The sequence below is a fragment of the Mytilus galloprovincialis genome, chromosome 6 (genome assembly GCF_965363235.1).
Source record: "Mytilus galloprovincialis chromosome 6, xbMytGall1.hap1.1, whole genome shotgun sequence".
NCBI classification, from domain to species: domain Eukaryota; kingdom Metazoa; phylum Mollusca; class Bivalvia; order Mytilida; family Mytilidae; genus Mytilus; species Mytilus galloprovincialis.
The window spans coordinates 82,627,526-82,647,713 of NC_134843.1; the positions used below are offsets into that span (position 1 = coordinate 82,627,526).

The following is a 20,188-nucleotide window of genomic DNA, read 5'->3' on the forward strand; positions in this document are numbered from 1 at the left end:
TTTACCTTGTAGGGAAATATAAAACCTTAAGGTTTCTAAAACGGTTCTTGATATACAATGTCCTAACAGAAATCCTGATGACTATGATATATATAATTCTGTGGTAAAAATCAACTTACAACTCTCCATGTTAAGTCCTGGTTCCAAAAGCTGGCAGCCTCTTCTAAACTAAACAAAGTTCCTCCCACTGGAGCCCCAAAGGCAGCTGATACCCCTGCTGCAGCCCCACCTGCTACAAAATCCCTGATCTCATGATCATTCCTGAATCCATCATATAACTGAAATAGTTTGTATGAATTAAATTAACTAATATATAGATAAATAGACATAGCTTTGATTTTTATATTTTGATATTTTCCTCAATCTATTACCAAATATCAAAATGTAATAGTTTATATTTAAACATAATTACTTAATTGTGCCTGTTCTGTAAAGTTTTAGATGCACAAGAAAGGTAAGCTGAAGATTTTAACGCTCAAAATATGTGGTTTTATCCAATCAAAATCACAGATACAAATTTTATTAGAATTTGCCTTTATCACATTTATACCTGTTTAATATCACAGTAATAAACTTAACTGATATCTCCTTGCCTTGAACTTACTGATACACATTTCCCTAGACCCCTGCTCACTTTGCTTTTAAAAAAATATAAAGTTGTAATAACAAATCTTTCTGATATTGATTTGCCTTTTAAGGGGCTCCTGGGTATAAATCAATTTTTTTTTCTAATATAGGATTTCGCTATATTTTTTATAAATGAACTTTAATATCATATACTTAAAAGAAAAATGAAATAAAAAAATTGGATCACCGTTCATTTAAGCTCACAATCTGCCTCCGGAAGAAGCATACATTTTTGTTAATGTCTTTTTTTTTCTGTTGAACTAATAGGAGAAAAAGAGGTAATATCGAAATAAAAAAATAACCTAATTACAGAAATCGCTTAAATTTTACAATTATTTAGTTTATGTGCAGCTTATATGAAACCAATAATAAAAAATATAGGTCACCGATGAGTTAAAAAGATATTTCAAATTTAATGCCAAAAATTGCATTTTTGCACCAAAGAGAGATAATTTGGAGCCTTTTCAATGATATAAACATTTTAATAGTCATCTGGGGGCAAACCGAATCGATTTTTTGGGTTGATTTTTTTACCATATCATAAAGTAATAACTAATAGTGTACTAAATAAAATTTGTAATGAAAAAATAAAGGTTCAACTTTTTGCTGAAATTTTTGTACCCACGAGCCACCTTAACTAGCATAATTCAAATCATCAAACTATTGTTATAGCTGTTTTACTGGTAAAATTCAGCAGTAACCAAGCAAACCTTGCTAAGGGATCACTTTGAGAGCCGTGGTGTAGTGGTTAGTGCATCGGACTACTAACACAAAGGTTCCTGTTTTGACTCCCATTCCGGGATGAAAATTTTGACTAAATTTTTTACTCTCCCTTGACACCATTTACGAGTATGGTCTTGAGGAAACGATGATAGTCCATCAGAAGGGGAGGATAAATGACTGACCTGTGTTAAGAGAGAGCCATCTCTCTTGCATGTAAAAGACACCCTTGTAGATTTTGAAAAAAGAGCAGGCCAATTCTGCTACAAGGCAGCACTCGCACCCGCAAAGATTAATTAAGGGATTAATATAAGTTGCAAAAACTTGTTTTCCAATCCACTATAAATAAATATGTTTAAATTAAAGAACCTTAGTGAGCACGCTCACATACCCCACGTCCCCACATTGTCATTGGAGAAATTAAATAAGTATAAGAAAAAAAAATTGTATAAGAAAAAATACTGAATAATAAATTCCTGTCAATATACACATCTACATAGTATGTCCTTATTATCTACAAAATTTCATGAAATTCTGTTGTGTGTTTTCAGAGGAGTTGAGATGACAAACTGTTGCAGAAGTACATTGAAGCAAATAAGTTCAAAGGGGCATAACTCCTACAAAAAAAATTGAATCGTAATTTCCTGTTGATATACACATCTACGTAGTATGTCCTTATTATCTGAAAAGGTTTCGTGAAATTCTGTTGTGTGGTTTGAGAGGAGTTGCGATGACAAACTGTTGCAGTAGTACATTAAAGTAAATAAGTTCAAAGGGGCGTAACTCCTAGAAAAAAAATTGAATCGCAATTTCCCGTCGATATGCACAACTACATAGTATGTCCTTATTATCTGAAAAGGTTTTGTGAAATTCTGTTGTGTGGTTTGAGAGGAGTTGCGATGACAAACTGTTGCAGTAGTACATTAAAGTAAATAAGTTCAAAGGGGCGTAACTCCTAGAAAAAAAATTGAATCGCAATTTCCCGTCGATATGCACAACTACATAGTATGTCCTTATTATCTGAAAAGGTTTCGTGAAATTCTGTTGTGTGGTTTGAGAGGAGTTGCGATGACAAGAAACAGGACTGACAGACTGACGGACAGACGGACGGACGGGTCAAAAACATTATATAACTAAACCTTGAACTGTTGCTCTTTTACTCTGAGATGAAGAACAAAATAATGAAAGTTTTTTATCTTTACTTTAAGTTGCTTGTAGGAATGTTTGTCAAGATCTAACACAGCCTATTTTTTCTATTTTATAAGCATAATAATAAAATTCCTGAGTACTTAAACAATGTTTTATACCAGTATATTTTCTGATAGTACTGTAAATTCAGAAAATCAAATTATTGCGAAAACGCGACAGGGTAATTATAATCGCAATAATTTAAATAAGCATTCTTGAATTTTTTTAAATGAATTAAACAGAATTTTTCTCAATATCACAAAAATTAAAATCGCATTTTAGACCAAAATGACAAAATATCAAAATAAATGCCCCCAATAATTTCTGAATTTACAGGAGTATATCTTACCGAAATACCTTTGCCTTTACATAATCTAATTCTTCCTTTACCTAATCCTGCTGCTATGATGCCACCTGAGTGAGCCATAGGACCTTCCTGAAATTAAAGGTAACATTTTGATTGGTCTGTAAATTAAAGGTAACATTTTGATTGGTCTATTAATCAAAGGTAGCATTTTGATTGGTCTGTTTATTAAAGGTAACATTTTGATTGGTCTGTAAACTGACCTTATCCAAAACACCTGATTCATAAAATCTTTAATCAATATCTTTTTATAAATTGTCACAAAGATATGTTCAATTGGTATCTATCGTCTGTATGTAATTTCTATTTTGAATTTTTTTGGAGTTTGGTATTTCTGGTATTTTACTTTTTGATCTATATAGGTTAATGCGACTGTTGAAATATAATTGGCAAAAAGCTACCTGCAAACTTTCAAAACTATCAAAGTTAATGAAATCTTTATGGAAAGAAGCTTTGAAAATACTAATGTAATTGTGAACCAAATTACATTCAATTATAATTGATTTTTCCTCTGAAACTGACCTATTCACAAACAAAAATAATTGTTCTTGTCACATCCACTGTATAATTACAGGATACATTTCTCTTGAGAATTTTTAAAGGGCCAGATTAAGATATTCAGTTGGTACTCATGTAAAATGTATGTAATAGGGTCAGTGGATTGGGGTGAACATTTATGATCTTTTTACTAAATTACATTTTGAGTATGCCTGCTTGCATGATATATCACTGACTGCATCTATCATATCAATTAAAATTTACTGCATCTTCTAAGACTTCTTGAAAATATTCAAATAATATTCAAATATACATAATAGTGGCATTGTAATGTTTTTTATAGTACTTTTATGTTTGCATAGGACTTTTAATACTAAAAATATGCAAATCTAAAAATGTTACAAATAAATTCCAAGCTCAGTTACAATTAACAATGACCTGAAAATCAATAGTTTGGATACAATTGTACAGACAACACATTACATATAACCATCAAAACAGTATATATTTTAATTGCACTTTTAAGTAGCATTAAACTTTCTATATGAATAACTATTAAAATTAGTGAATACTGTAACTTCCAACATAATGGCATTAAATTTTCTTTATGGAATAACTAAATTAGGAAAGTCTGTAAGTATCAACATGATGGCATAGAAGGTATTGAAACTAAAAATAAACATAAGAATTTGATAAGAGATTATCCAAGAGTATCAAATTCAATTTCATCTTAAAAAATATTAAATTTATTCAAAGAATGTTTTATCAAGCAATGAAAAAAATGAAATTTTCCTCCTTTTTAATCAAATAAAATAATACATTATAACACATATGTTTCTAGCCAAAAGCATGCTGGGTAATACTCTGTTAGGATCTATAAATAAATTGTTGTCCAAAAGTACCGGTAAGCTAAAATGTGACTGAATAAAAAAAACATGCAAGAAATCGTAGTTTTATTTACTAATATATGAGAATGATGATGGTGAAAATGTAAGGGTAGTGCAAACTCATATATAATTCATAATCATTACATATGAATGTAGGTCAAACTATTTCAACTCATTCAAGTGGTACATTAAGGAATCTTTCAGTTAAATAACTTTGTTATTCATTTTTTAGCTGTTGAAATGATTATTCTTTTGTTTTTGTGTAACCATTAAATGAAATATAACTTTAATTCTTCTAATGCAGGTGTTAAAATGTGTATATTTCATTTATGAATTTGATTGATATGTGGTATGGGTACATAGAAACTTCAATTCTAGTTTTCTTTCTTGACCTTAAATCTCCATCTAAATTGATGTCATAGTTTACAATATTACATTCAAATCAAGATTAACTTTTGTAATGGTTATGAATTATTAGGAAAGGGATTGATTATTAACATTTCTTCCGAACATGCAACTACCACCACCAATATTTCCTTCTTCATAGAATGATAATAACATGCAACATGAACTGCCACAATAAGAACTGAGTATTTCTTAATTTCTTTCTTTACAGACGTAGAAAAAGTAGTAAATGTAAACTTAAGGATGTTCGCCTGTCATGTTTTGAAATTTTTGTTAGATTTTCAGAAATCCTCTGGTTTTAACCATTTGAATGCCTTAAAAAAATTTGTCCATTGACCCCCATTTTTCTTTTTATAAATCTGTTACATGTATAATGATAAGCCAACTGTAAATATCTTATAAAATTATAATTATTTTTTAATAGTTTTTGAGAACTTAATGATACAGCAATAAAAATTCAAGAGAGAACATTTTCCTACCAAAATTGCAATGGCTAATATCTCAAAAACAAGCACATTCACCTATACATTCTTTTGCTCTTTTGATTCCTTTATTAATCCCCTATTAATACAAGAGTGCACAGGCTGAAATGTCTCGCCTTCTTTACTAATCATTGATATGATGTTGATAGTCCTAAATATCAGGGTTTATTACAACTGTCACATAAACTTAACATTAACCAAGAAAAGTCAACCTTGACCAATGAACTATGAAAATGAGGTCAAGGTCAAATAATACCTGCGTAACTGAGATATAGATTATAAAATATTTCCATACACCAAATATAGTTGACCTAATGCATATAGTATTAGAAAAATAGACCAAAACTCAAAAACTTAACTTTGACCACTGAACCATGAAAAAAATGTCAAAGTCCGATGACACCTGCCATCTAGACATGTACACCTTACAATCATTCCATACACCAAATATAGTAGTCCTATTACATACAGTATAAGAAAAACAGACCAAAACACAAAAACTTAACTATAACCACTGAACCATGAAAATGAGGCCAAGGTCAGACGACACCTGCAAGTTGGACATGTACACCTTACAGTCCTTCCATACACCGAATATACTAGACCTATTGCTTATAGTATCTGAGAAATGGACTTGACCACCAAAACTTAACCTTGTTCACGGATCCATGAATTGAGATCGAGGTAAAGTGAAAACTGTCTGACGGGCATGAGGACCTTGCAAGGTACACACATACCAAATATAGTTATCCTATTACTTTTAATAAGAGAGAATTTAACATTACAAAAAATCTTAACTTTTTTTTCAAGTAGTCACTGATCCATGGAAATGAGGTCAAGATCATTGGACATGTGACTGACAGAAAGTTCGTAACATGAGGCATCTATATACAAAGTATGAAGCATCCAGTTCTTCCACCTTCTAAAATATAAAGCTTTTAAGAAGATAGCTAAAGCCGCGGCCGCTGCCGATCACTATCCCTATGTCGAGCTTTTTGCAACAAAAGTCTTGATGAAAAAGATACAACCTATATATACAACATGGCTTGTTATTGATATCAAGAAAACATCAAGACTTTGGAAATAATTAAAAGTTCTTGATAAACTGTACATAGTTATGGTAATTACCTGTAAATGATATAAAACTAACATACCTCAGGTAAAATTGGCAGTCTAAAAATAAGTTATGTGCATTAAAAACAAGAGAGCACACACTGAAGTATCTCGCCTTCTTTACTAATCATCTAATCCTAAATATAAAGCTTTATTACAACTGTCACATGAACTTAACATTAACTAAGAAAACTAAACATTGACCAATGAACCATGAAAATGAGGTCAAAGTCATTTGAACCATGTTAGGCAGACATGTACAGCTAACAATTCTTCCATACAACACATATTTTAGTTGACCTATTGCTTATAGTTTAAGAGAAAACAGACCAAAACACAACAAGAGTGCACACGCTGAAATGTCTCGCCTTCTATACTAATCATTGATTTTATGTTGATAGTCCTTAGTATAAAGCTAAGCTTTATTACAACTGTCACATAAACATAACATTAACCAAGATAACTAAACAAAGACCAATGAACCTTGAAAATGAGGTCAAGGTCAGATGAACCATGCCAGACAGACATGTTCAGTTAACAATGCTTCTATACAATATATATAGTTGACCTATTACTTTTAGTTTAAGAAAAAAATAGACCAAAACACAAAAACTTAACACTGTGCAATGAACCGTGAAAATGAGGTCACGGTCAAATAAAACCTGCACAACTGACATAAAGATCATAAAATATTTCCATACACCAAATATAGTTGACCTATGGCATATAGTATTAGAAAAAAAGACCAAAACTCAAAAACTTAACTTTGACCACTGAACCATGAAAATGAGGTCAAGGTCACATGACATCTGCCCGCTAGACATGTACACCTTACAATCATTCCATACAACAAATATAGTAGATTTATTGCATATAGTATGAGAAAAACAGACCAAAACACAAAAATTTAACTATAACCACTGAACCATGAAAATGAGGTCAAGGTCAGATGACACCTGCCAGTTGGACATGTACACCTTACAGTCCTTCCATACACCGAATATACTAGCCCTATTGCTTATAGTATCTGAGATATGGACTTGACCACCAAAACTTAACCTTGTTCACTGATCCATGAAATGAGGTCGAGGTCAAGTGAAAACTGTCTGACAGACATGAGGACCTTGCAAGGTACGCACATGTCAAATATAGTTATCCTATTACTTATAATAAGAGAGAATTCAACATTACAAAAAATCTGATTTTTTTTTTCAAGTGGTCACTGAACCATGAAAATGAGGTCAAGGACATTGGACATGTGACTGACGGAAACTTCGTAACATGAGGCATCTATATACAAAGTATGAAGCATCCAGGTCTTCCACCTTCTAAAATATAAAGCTTTTAAGAAGTGAGCTAACGCCGCCGCCGCCGGATCACTATCCCTATGTCGAGCTTTCTGCAACAAAAGTTGCAGGCTCGACAAAAACTTTACACTGAGCAATGAACCATGAAAATGAGGTCAAGGTCAAATAATACCTGTGCAACTGACAAATAGATCATAAAATATTTCCATACACCAAATATAGTTGACCTATTGCATATAGTATTAAAGAAAAAAGATCAAAACTCAAAAACTGAGCTTTGACCACTGAACCATGAAAATGAGGTCAAGGTTAGATGACACCTGCCAGCTAGACATGTACACCTTACAATTATTCCATACACCAAATATAGTAGACCTACTGCATACAGTATAAGAAAAACAGACCAAAACACAAAAACTTAACTATAACCACTGAACCATGAAAATGAGGCCAAGGTCAGATGACATCTGCCAGTTGGACATGTACACCTTACAGTCCTTCCATACACCGAATATACTAGACCTAATGCTTACAATATCTGAGATATGGACTTGACCACCAAAACTTAACCTTGTTCACTGAATGATGAAATGAGGTCAAGGTCAAGTGAAAACTGTCTGACGGGCATGAGGACCTTGCAAGGTATGCACATACCAAATATAGTTATACTATTACTTATAAAAAGAGAATAAAACATTACAAAAAATCTTAACTTTTTTTTCAAGTAGCTACTGAACCATAATAAAGGGCTGCACTTTAGCGCATGATACGCCCGTTGCTCTTTTAACTTGTCTTTTTTGCTTTAAATGAATTTATATGATCAACTAGAAATATATATACAAATCAAAAGGGATGTTACATTAATATATTCACCAAAGTTTCATAAAATCCCCCTTTTTTAAGTATAAAAATTCATTACTTAAGAAAACGTAAAATCTAAAATTTATAAAAATGTAAAGGGAGCTTATGTCAATAGATATAAACAATTTATCAAAGTTGCATAAAATTTTGTGAAAGTGTTAGTTATTGTCCCAAAATTGGAAAATCCCCCCTTTTTTAAGCATAAAAATTCATAACACGGAAATGTAAAATCTGAAAATTATAAAAATTGAAAGGGAGCTTACATCAGTAGATATAAACAATTCACCAAAGTTTCATGGACATTGGTGAAAGCCTTTTTGAGTTATTGTCCGAAGTGTTGAAAATCCCCCTTTTTTTATGAATAAAGCCCCATAAATCCAAAACTTAAAATCTGAAATTTATAAAAATTGAAAGGGAGCTTACATCAATAGATATAAGCAATTCACCAAAGTTTCCTGGACATTGGTGAAAGCCTTTTTGAGTTATTGTCCGAAGTGCTGAAAATCCCCCTTTTTTTTATGAATAAAGCCCCATAAATCCAAAACTTAAAATCTGAAATTTATAAAAATTGAAAGGCAGCTTACATCTATAGATATAAACAATTCACCAAAGTTTCATGCACATTGGTGAAAGCCTTTTTGAGTTATTGTCCGAAGTGTTGAAAATCCCCCTTTTTTTATGAATAAAGCCCCATAAATCCAAAACTTAAAATCTGAAATTTATAAAAATTGAAAGGGAGCTTACATCAATAGATATAAACAATTCACCAAAGTTTCATGGACATTGGGTGAAAGCCTTTTTGAGTTATTGTCCGAAGTGTTGAAAATCCCTCTTTTTTTTATGAATAAAGCCCCATAAATCCAAAACTTAAAATCTGAAATTAAAAAAAAACGAAAGGAAGCTTACGTCAATAGATATAAACAATTCACTTAAGTTTCATGGAAATTGGTGAAAGTGTTTTAGAGTTATTGTCCGCTGCTGAAGCCGCTGACGTAGCCATAGCTGTCGGATCACTATCCCTATGTCGAGCTTTCTGCGACAAAAGTCGCAGGCTTACAAAACTGATGAAAAATAATAAAAATAAGAAACTAATAATAAATAGAATATGAACTAGAGGCTCTAAAGAGCCTGTGTCGCTCACCTTGGTATATATATGAATATTAAACAAAGAAGCAGATAGATTCATGACAAAGTTGTGTTTTAGTGATGGTGATGTGTTTGTACATCTTACTTTACTGAACATTCTTGCTGCTTACAATTATCTCTATCTATAATGAACTTGGCCAAGTAGTTTCAGTGGAAAATGTTAGTAAAAATTTACAAATTTTATGAAAATTGTTAAAAATTGACTATAAAGGATAATAACTCCTTAGGGGGTCAATTCACCATTTCAGTCATGTTGACTTATTTGTAAATCTTACTTTTCTGAACATTATTGCTGTTTACAGGTTATCTCTATCTATAATAGTATTCAAGATAATAACCAAAAACAGCAAAATTTCCTTAAACTTACCAATTTAGGGGCAGCAACTAAACAACGGGTTGTCCGATTCATCTGAAAATTTAAGGGCAGATAGATCTTGACCTGATAAACAATTTTACCCCAGTCAGATTTGCTCTAAATGCTCTGGTTTTTGAGTTATAAGCCAAAAACTGCATTTTACCCCTATGTTCTATTTTTAGCCGTGGTGGCCATCTTGGTTGGATGGACGGGTCACCGGACACATTTTTTAAACTAAATACCCCAAAAATGATTGTGGCCAAGTTTGGATTATTTAACCCAGTAGTTTCAGAGAAGATTTTTTGTAGAGATTATTAAGATTTACGAAAAATGGTTAAAAATTGTCTATAAAGGGCAATAACTACTAAAGGGGTCAACTGACCATTTCGGTCATTGGACTTATTTGTGAATCTTACTTTGCTGAACATTATTGCTGTTTACAGTTTATCTCTATCTATAATAATATTCAAGATAATAACCCAAAACAGTAAAATTTCCATAAAATTACAAATTCAGGGGCAGCAACCCAACAACGGGTTGTCCGATATATCTGAAAATTTAAGGGCACATAGATCTTGACCTGATATACAATTTTATCTTCCCCCCCCCCCCCCCCCCCCCCATCAGATTTGCTCTAAATGCTTTGCTTTTTGAGTTATAAGCCAAAAACCGCATTTTACCCCTATGTTCTATTTTTAGCCATGGTGGCCATCTTGGTTGGTTGACCTGGTCACCGGACACATTTTTTAAACTAGATACCCGAATGATGATTATGGCCAAGTTTGGTTTAATTTGGCCCAGTGGTTTCAGAGGAGAAGATTTTTGTAAAAGTTAACGACGCAGGACGACGCAGGACGCCGGACACCGGACGCCAAGTGATGGGAAAAGCTCACTTGGCCCTTTGGGCCAGGTGAGCTAAAAATGATATATACATGTTCAATCGCACTTAGATATACGAACAAAAGGACATGTGGGTTCTACATCAATGAGAGGGTAAGTAATTATAAAAAAAGAAACCAGAATGTCCCCAGACTCCCTTAATCTAAATTTAGAAATTCAGTATTGAAACAATAACACTAAGAATCTTTGTTTGTAGCCATTCATTTATATAATCATTGTGCTTCTGAGTTTAATTAACAAATAGTTACTGAAAGGTTATTTTGTAAGAATTATAAACAAAGTCTGGTGTCTGTATATTGTAAATTAAGAAACAAGATGTCAATGTCAAGTTCAGTATGATGCTTCTACATGAGGCATCATACAAGTTTTGTCAGTCCTGCAGTACAAAGACAATGCACAAAAGTAAAATCACATGATGTTTTACTATCATAGTGTCAAAGGTCACCTTCTTAACTTTGAAATATGACATCCAGCCATCCCCAATATCCCATGATGAATCAGCATATCAATTTTGTGGTTAAAAAAAAAGTAAAGCAGCATGGAACAAAATTCTGACAATGTTTTATTACACCTTTATTAGGGGTCAAAGGTCAGAGTGAATGACTAGTATGTGACACACCCAATAGCCCATGAAAATTCATTTTCTATCTTAGGAATCTAGCATCTAATATTTTACTTCAGGGTGACAAATAAAGCAGTTTATGTGTACAGTGTCCATTGAAGCAGTTCATGCTTGACATGCAGAGAAGGGAATACAAATTTTGACAAAGCTGGAAGACGTATTTGGTGACCTACTTCTGGAAATAACTGCAACATACATTAACATCTACATGCTGTAAAATGTGAATATCCATGCCTGCAATATCAAACAGTTCATTATGTAAAATTCAAACAAAATAGCGGCTCCAAAAACAGACAATTTTTATTATAATTTTACTCCAGATGATTTTAAATTAGTTTGTTATAAGTATCAGTAACTTTTGTTTTATCAAAGAGTACAAAGTAATTCAAAACAGGGCAATTTTTAATTAAATGTATCTCTCACATTAACTTGAGAGGTTAGAAATGTATCTTGCTAACAGAAAAAAAACATTTGACAAAAATTTGATGTTCAAATAAATTCAGTCAACAATGCAGTTTTCAAAGTAGAAAATTAGTTTTTATGAAAAAGAAATGAATATAGACATGATACCAGCATGACAAGCAAAACTGTACCAAACATATTAAGTGCAAAAAATAATAAACATATGAATCCATAAATTTAATATCTTCAATATCTGCTATGAATGACTCTCTGTTGCAAGTCCACAGCTATTGGGTTACTTAAAGTGATGTGGATGGTCAAACATTCTAGACAACACAATATTTTGTACTGAATGCTCGACAGAGTGAACATAAAAAAAAAGATTTTTGAGGAAAAGATTTTAAAAGTATGTAAATAATTTGATTTCAAATAATATAAACAAATCTAAATCAGCATGTACATACTACTATTAACCTGATTAAAATTATTGTAAATACATATTATACAGTATGTGTCTAATTTGCACTGGCATGTTTTATGTAATTTATTCAAAAGCACAGAAGTCAGAGATGTTCTCCAACCAATAATAGCCAAACCAATTAAACTGGTAAAAATATAAACGAAAATAAAAGTTTTAGCATGCTAAAATTAAATCTGAGGCAACATACACAGCACACTAAAACTGTTGTTAATGTTCAATTTATAACTGCAAACAAACTACAACTTAAGTGAACTTGCAAGTATTCAATCCTACCTTTCCACAAAACAGACCTCCTAGGATGGAAAGGACAACTCCAACTGATTTAGCAATAAAACATTTAAATGACAAAAGTCCTGGTATCTTGACGCCATTTAAATACGCCTTGATTAATGGAATACCACTCCCGGCTGCTTTTTGCTGAAGAAAATAAAGAAATTACTGATCATACAGAGCATACAAAGATGACGTTTGCTGGAGAAATCATATGAATGTGAAACAACTGTCATATTCCTATCTTTGTACATGCATGGGTTTTCTAGCTAGCTAAACCTCTCACTTGAACTGACATACACTGCATTTCTGACTTTTAGCAGTTAGATACAATTAAAACAAGAAATTGAATACATTGCTGTGCTAAGCATTATGACCCAAACACTTAATACAAAGTATTGGAAAACGGGTACTGTAAATTCAGAAATTATTGCGAGGTTTTTATTAATGCGAAAAATGCGACAGAGTTGTATACACAATAATTTAATTTCTCAAATTCGTAAAAAATTAAAATCGCATTTAAGTCTAAAATGGCAAAATCGCAATAGTAAATGCATGCCATTATTTCCGAATTTGCAGTAGTAAGTGTATGACAGATCTTAAAAGTGCCTTAGTCGGGTTATCCAAATATTCATAAGATTCTAAAAATTCAAAAAATTTATCTTTAAGGAATAATACAGCACTGTCAGAACACTTTTTGAAATTGTAAATCATACGTTAACATAATAGGTGCCACATGTGGAGCAGGATCTGCTTACTGTTCCTTAGCACCTTAGATCACCCAAGGTTTTGGTGGGATTCTTGTTGCTCAGTCTTTAGTTTTCTTTCTCATGTTTTGAGTTCTATTGTTCTGTCTGTTGGTCTTTTTCTTTTTTTAAGCCATGGCGTTATCAGCTTATTTTTGACTTGTGACTTTGACTGTCCCTCTGGTATCTTTCACCTCTCTCTTACAATATCACAGCACAATTGTTTATACATATCATTTAACATATTAAAATACCCAGGGGTCGACGTAAGAAAAAAGAAGTACCTGGCAATTTTTTTTATCAACTGGCCCACTCAAAATCTTACTGGCCCGAGAAATGTCAGTCCACGAAGTGGGCCCACGCGGTAGGGGGGGGGTTTGCCCCCTCCAAGAAAATTTTATTATTATTGGCACAAAATCCTGCAATCTGAGAGCTTTTGATGCATTATTTAACTCCCTTTTTCTTTTTGATTTTTCATATTCTTTTCCTTTTTGGTTGCTACTGTGGATTCATTTATTTTCGTGGGTATCAATTTTCGTGGATTGAGGAAAACTTACATATTCGTGGATATTTAATTTCGTGGTTTTGCTGAAGTATGCATACAAGCCTATAGAAAATTTGTATTCGTTGAACATTTTATTTCGTGGTTCAACTGTTCCCACGAAATCCACGAAAATTGGTATCCAACGAAAAATAATGAATCCACAGTATCAGTTTCAGCTTTTCTTTTTTGTGGGTAGTTCTTTAGGAAACGTTCCATATCATCAATTTATTTAATTTAACTGGGGCTGCCATTTTTAACTCGACAAATCCCGAATAAATAATCTCGCACATTTCCGGGGAACCTCGGAATTGTCGATTTTTACCAAGTAATTTGATTGGCCGGCTATTTTTACCAGTCGATTTCAATAACACGGAAGTATGTGCAATCTTCCGCGTGGTAGAAAATGAAAGTTGATGGCCCAAGTGACCCTAGAATATTGACTGGCCCGTCGGGCCGTTCTTTGTTAAGTTTGACTGGCCTGACAGTAAATTTACTAGCCACGGGCCAGCGGGCCAGCGGTTACGTCGACCCCTGAATACTGTTGGTCGTTTTTTATCAGACGCCACGTTACATACAGTTCTGTTTGCCATTTTTATCAGAAGGAATATTGCAAAACTGTTACATACTTTACCATATGCACTGCTACTGAAATTTAACAGCATTTTTATCTCCAGACTGCAAGTTAAAATATTACTGAACTATTTTCTGTTAAGTTACCTGAAGGAATGTTACAAGTAATGAGGCTAAACATGTAATGACTAGATTCATGGCCATCCACATAAACACAGGTAAATATAAACAATCATCTTTTGCACACTGATCAAAATCTGGTATATAATGTTAAGGTAAATAGTCCTTAGAACAGACATTCTCAATGTAGATAGATTTAAGGTTTGAAATTGATTTAAAATGGATAACTGTTCAAGGTCATTAAGAATATAATGAAGACCCATTAGAAGTCTTCACCTGTTATCTGTTCTTATGTCAGGTTGTTGTCTCAATGAAATATTCCCCATTTCCATCCTTAATTTTAATATTTTATCATTTGTATTTTTTCTTTTATTACATCTTTAATATATGAACTGAGGTCAAATTCTTTTTTAACTTGCATTGTGCCCTCATAATGCTATTGGTTCTAAAAGGATACAATCACTGAGATATTTAAATTTGATATGAGCTACTTCTTCCACGATGCCATGAATGGCTGCTGCTAATAAAGCTGTTAATAAACCAATCCCCAACATAATCATCCATTTACTAAGCCAACCAAATGTCACCCATCTCTGTAAACAGAAATACATGTAACATTATCATACATTTACTGAGCCAACCAAAAAACACCCATCTCTGTTAACAGAAATACATGTAACATTATCATACATTTACTAAATCAACCAAATGTCACCCATATCTGTTAACAGAAATACATGTAACATTAAAAACCAATTGTTCAGAGAACAATTGAAGGTCTTTCCACCAATAAGGATCTATTTTGATATGAAAATATTAAAATTCAGTTGAAAATGTCAGTTCCTATGGCTTAATGATGTATAAATATGAATTTTGGGCAAAGGTCAAAATCTAGAATGTCAAATTTACTGATGACCTTGACCTATATTTCAAGGTCATAAACCAGGGACCCCAAATAAAAAGACCCTAGGTCTGTAATATGTATAGTTAATGAGTTATATCACTTTACGTTTAATTCTTAATATAGGAGGGGCAAAAACTCCCATTTTATGTCTACACACCCTTTTAACCAAAATATATAAGTTACGACATGTCGCAACTAACAATTTAGTAAAAATAATTTGTCGGTATCTTATAAGGTTAATGAAAATTAGTGAAAATAGGCCAAAATCAAAATTTAGAATATGACCTTGACCTTTGACCTTTACCTAATTTTCATTTTTTTGGACCAATGATCTCAAAACAAAAGACCCTAGGTCTCTATCACTTATGGTTTTCCAGTTTAAAATACATTTCAAAATTTCAAATACAAAAGGGGAACTAACTCTCATATGGAGTCTCTATTCGGCTTCGGTCAAAATAAAACAGAACATCCTGAGGATGTAACGAGCAATTTGGTAAAATAAATTTGTCGTAATCTTTTATGGTTGCGAAGGAGTAGTGGCCACAAGAAAAACAGTGTTTGGGGAGATAACTCTTACAACGTAAAGTATTTGGTTACGCAGTGGTCATTTTTAAAAGTGCATACGCTTTACGATATCATATTCCAAATATCTAAGCGACATCTTTTGAAACATCAATACTACGCAAGAAAAGAATTAGGCGGAAGAATAAAAAAAATAATAATAATTAAAAACCAATTGTTCAGAGAACAATTGTAGGTCTTTCCACAAGTAAAGATCTATTTTGATATTGAAATATGAAAAATCAGTTTCAAATGTTAGTTCCTATGGCTTTATGAGGTATTTATATGAATTTAAAGCAAAGGTCAAAATCTAGAACGTTGTATAAACCTATGACCTTGACCTCAATTTCAAGGTCACAAACCAAGGGCCTAAAATCAAAAGACCCTAGGTCTTTAATATGTTTGGTTAATGAGTAATACCACTTTACGCGTAATTCTAAATGTAAGATGGACAAAAACTCCCATTTCTTGTGTGCGCACCCTTTCAACCAAAATATACAAGTAAGGACATGTCGCAACTAACAATTTTGGAAAAAATATTTGTCGATATGTCATACGGTATTTAAAAATAAGTGAAAATAAGCCAAAATCAAATTTTAGAATATGACCTTGACCTTTGACCTTGACCTGATTTTCATTTTTTTGGACTAAGGATCTCAAATCAAGAGACCCTAGGTCTCTATCACTTATGGTTTACCAGTTAGAAACGCATATCACCTATATCAAATACATAAGGGGGAATAACTCTCATATGGAGTCTCTGGATAGCTTCGGTCAAAATTAAAATCCTAATCCTAAGATGTAACGAGCAATTTGGTAAAATAATTTTGTCGTAATCTTTTACGGTTGTGAAGGAGTAGTGGCCACAAGAAAAACAGTGTTTGGGGAGATAACTCTTATAACGTTAAGTATTTTGTTACGCCATTGTCAGTATTTAAAGCATATAAACTATATGATATCATATTCCAAATATCTAAGCGACATCTTTTGAAACATCAATATTACGCAAGCAAAGAATTAGGCGGAAGAAAAAAAATAATAATAATAATCAGAACAAAACCTATAGGTCTTTCCACGGAAAGGTGGAAAGACCTAATAATAATAATCAGAAGAAATCCAATAGGTCTTTCCACGGAAAGGTGGAAAGACCTAATTATCATACATTTACTGAGCCAACCAAAAAACACCCATCTCTGTTAACAGAAATACATGTAACATTATCATACATTTACTAAATCAACCAAATGTCACCCATATCTGTTAACAGAAATACATGTAACATTATCATACATTTACTGAGCCAACCAAAAAACACCAATCTCTGTAAACAGAAATACATGTACGATTATCATACATTAAATATCACCAATTCATCAAAAGATAAATGCATATAATACTAGGATGGTAATTCTCAGGGGTCAAGCAGCCCATGGATGGCCCAGAAAATTTGAGCTGATCTACCAAGTTTTTCTTAATCTGTATTTGATCATACAACACTTTGCCACAAAAATTATTGGCAGGCTAACACATACATGTAACACTGAGTTACGTACATTATCTTTAACTTGGTTAACAAATGTTATTCAAACCATCATTTAAGATATTTTATAAACCATTAAATTGAAAAGAATTAATAGTGAATAAAAAAATATACATACAGACATGTCAATCCTATTTTAGGGGAACCAATAAATATTAGCTGAAAGATCTGAAACACAACACAACCTTTCCAAAAGAATGGGTTGCATAGCTTAGCTTCCTTCAGTTGAACTAAATGAGGGTTTTTTCCTTAATATTGTAAAATGTAACAGCAAAAGTGAACAATTAGCTTACAAATAATTAGTTTCTTGTTAATAATAATTGACACATGTTAAAATTAAAGTAATGAATATATATATTGGTTGACAATGAATTCAAGTTATTTCTAAAAGAGAATTTTTCATGTGCACAAATAGACTCACAATGACTTGTGTTTTAGGTCATCAATTTTTCCATTTTGAATGGTACTGTGAAAGTTCTTTTAAATTAATTTGTGGGTATCAATTTACGTGGTTTGAGCAACATTTACATGTTTTTGGGTTCATACAATGACCTGCATGTAGTTGTGCACACCATTGCACTTCGATTTTAAGTGGGTAGTTGTCTAATTAGCAATAATATTTTAACCTCTTGATTCTTATATACTGTGTAGAAATTGTTGATCAATAACAGGGTGTATTATTTTGTTTCTCCCTGAAGTAGCAGGTGCAGATCCAGTCATTTTTATAAGGAAGGTTCCAACCATATGTTTCCATTCAAAACCATTGATCGTCCAAAATAAGGGGGAGGGGTGCCAATGTGCGGAACACTCCCCCCTCCTTTGGATCCATAACTGAGTAACATCCATGATGGCATGATAATGGATGTATTAGTGATAGCAATGATATTACACTTCCATTTTAGGTTACATGAACACAAATACAAAAATACTACAAATGAAAAATATATGTAACAAAAATCAAGTTAAACAAAACAAACAAACATAGAATATTTTACTTTTACACCTCTTCCACCAAATTCATGATGTATCTAAAAAAGAATGTTATTTCTATATTTCTCTAGGCATAGAATGCCAACTAGTAAAAAACACTTTATTTTAATCAGACACTTGAAAAATCATGTAGATTATCAATAAATAAATAGGGAATGTGTGCATAGGACACAGATTATGCCCCCGCTTGAAAATCATATTAAGTTATAAAGGGACATAACTGAAGAACGGAGAAAGTATTAAAGCAATCCAAATTTGTACTTCATCTGACTTTTGTGGTAATAACAATTGTCTATAAGTCTCATTACATATTGGTTGAGGCAACTTAAGTAAGAGATCTGAAACGATTAACTCAGCAATTTTTCCATTTGTAAAAAGGCTCAACTCTAGAACAGGTATAACAACAACACAAACATTCATAAATGATCTGTATTTTGTTGTAATAAGCATTTTGTATAAGTTTCATAGCATTTGGTTGAGGCAAACTAAAGTTAGAGAAAGTCAAGGAAACAAAATATTCAGCTATTTTTTCATTTGTGAAGGGCATAACTCTAGAACAATAAAAGTGACACCCCCAAAATTCAAACTTGATCTGTATTTTATTGTAATAAGCATTGTGAATCCATTTTATAGCATTTAGTTTAGGCAAACTAAAGTTAGAGAACTGAGACCAACTTTAGGACCTATGACAGGGCTTCCAAAACGGTCATATATTCTGGACAATTGTATAATGTCCGGTAAAAGTCAAGCTGGGCAAAGCATGTAATGGTCATCTACTTTTTAGTTTTGAAGGCTTTTTCTGTCATTTTAACATAATTCACAACCTTTTTGACCCAACCTTTGATCAACATTTTGCCTAATTAGTTGTTGGGCAGCTGAAATCTACCTGTTCAGGTGACAGGTAAACTATTTTCAGTAACGGACATCGTATAAATTGATCGGTCTATTCACAATTATTTCAACGGTTTGTATCTAATTGATTTAGTTCAAAAGATTAAAATTATAAGAAATACGTTTGTAAACATGATTTGATGAAAAATTTAAAAAGGTTTATATGAAAAATCATCAGAACTACAGTGTGTATAAACTAGAACATGTGTGCCCATGTGCACAGGTGGGAAATTTAATTATGCATCCTACATTTCTTCAAAAATGCTAACGTTATCATTGATACCTGTATCTAACGTTCATTTCAAGTATTTTTTAAAAAAATAATGTGGAAAGAGCTTCTTCACTCAGTCGTGCTTTGTAATTGTACATGGATTTTACGCATCCATGTTTACGATTGTCAAGTCAATATCTGGTTTTAGGTAAATGTGATTTAAAAAAATGAAAGTCATATGTGATTTTAAAAACGAAAGTAAAGTTTTTAACAATGTCATTTTGCACAAATAAAGAGTCTATGGCAAATATGAGAACGCTGATGTGCACACTTTGAATGATGCACTGCCAATCTAACAGTTTATGTCAGAACGTCAAATTCATATCAAAGTATCAGTTTGTTTTTAAAATCTAATGTCAATCATTGGGATGGCCATCTGATTACCATAATTGCCTTTTGTGACTTAGTCTTAGGGATTAAAAT

The 20,188-nt window shown here is 32.4% G+C and overlaps 1 protein-coding gene across 3 annotated transcripts in view; it reads right to left on the bottom strand.

Annotated features, from left to right (window-relative positions):
* The window catches only part of LOC143080508 (H(+)/Cl(-) exchange transporter 7-like), a 73,500-nt gene that overhangs the window by 26,892 nt on the left and 26,420 nt on the right, over positions 1 to 20,188 (bottom strand). For 2 of the 3 annotated variants that reach the window (XM_076256375.1, XM_076256376.1), the window contains 6 exons: positions 18,609 to 18,641; positions 15,066 to 15,201; positions 14,636 to 14,745; positions 12,632 to 12,775; positions 2,885 to 2,971; positions 120 to 278 (listed from right to left, as the gene is read on the bottom strand). In XM_076256375.1, the coding sequence (XP_076112490.1) occupies positions 120 to 278; positions 2,885 to 2,971; positions 12,632 to 12,775; positions 14,636 to 14,745; positions 15,066 to 15,201; positions 18,609 to 18,641 (669 nt within the window). The remainder of the gene's footprint in view (positions 1 to 119; positions 279 to 2,884; positions 2,972 to 12,631; positions 12,776 to 14,635; positions 14,746 to 15,065; positions 15,202 to 18,608; positions 18,642 to 20,188) is intronic. The other variant, XM_076256377.1, reaches the window with a different exon arrangement.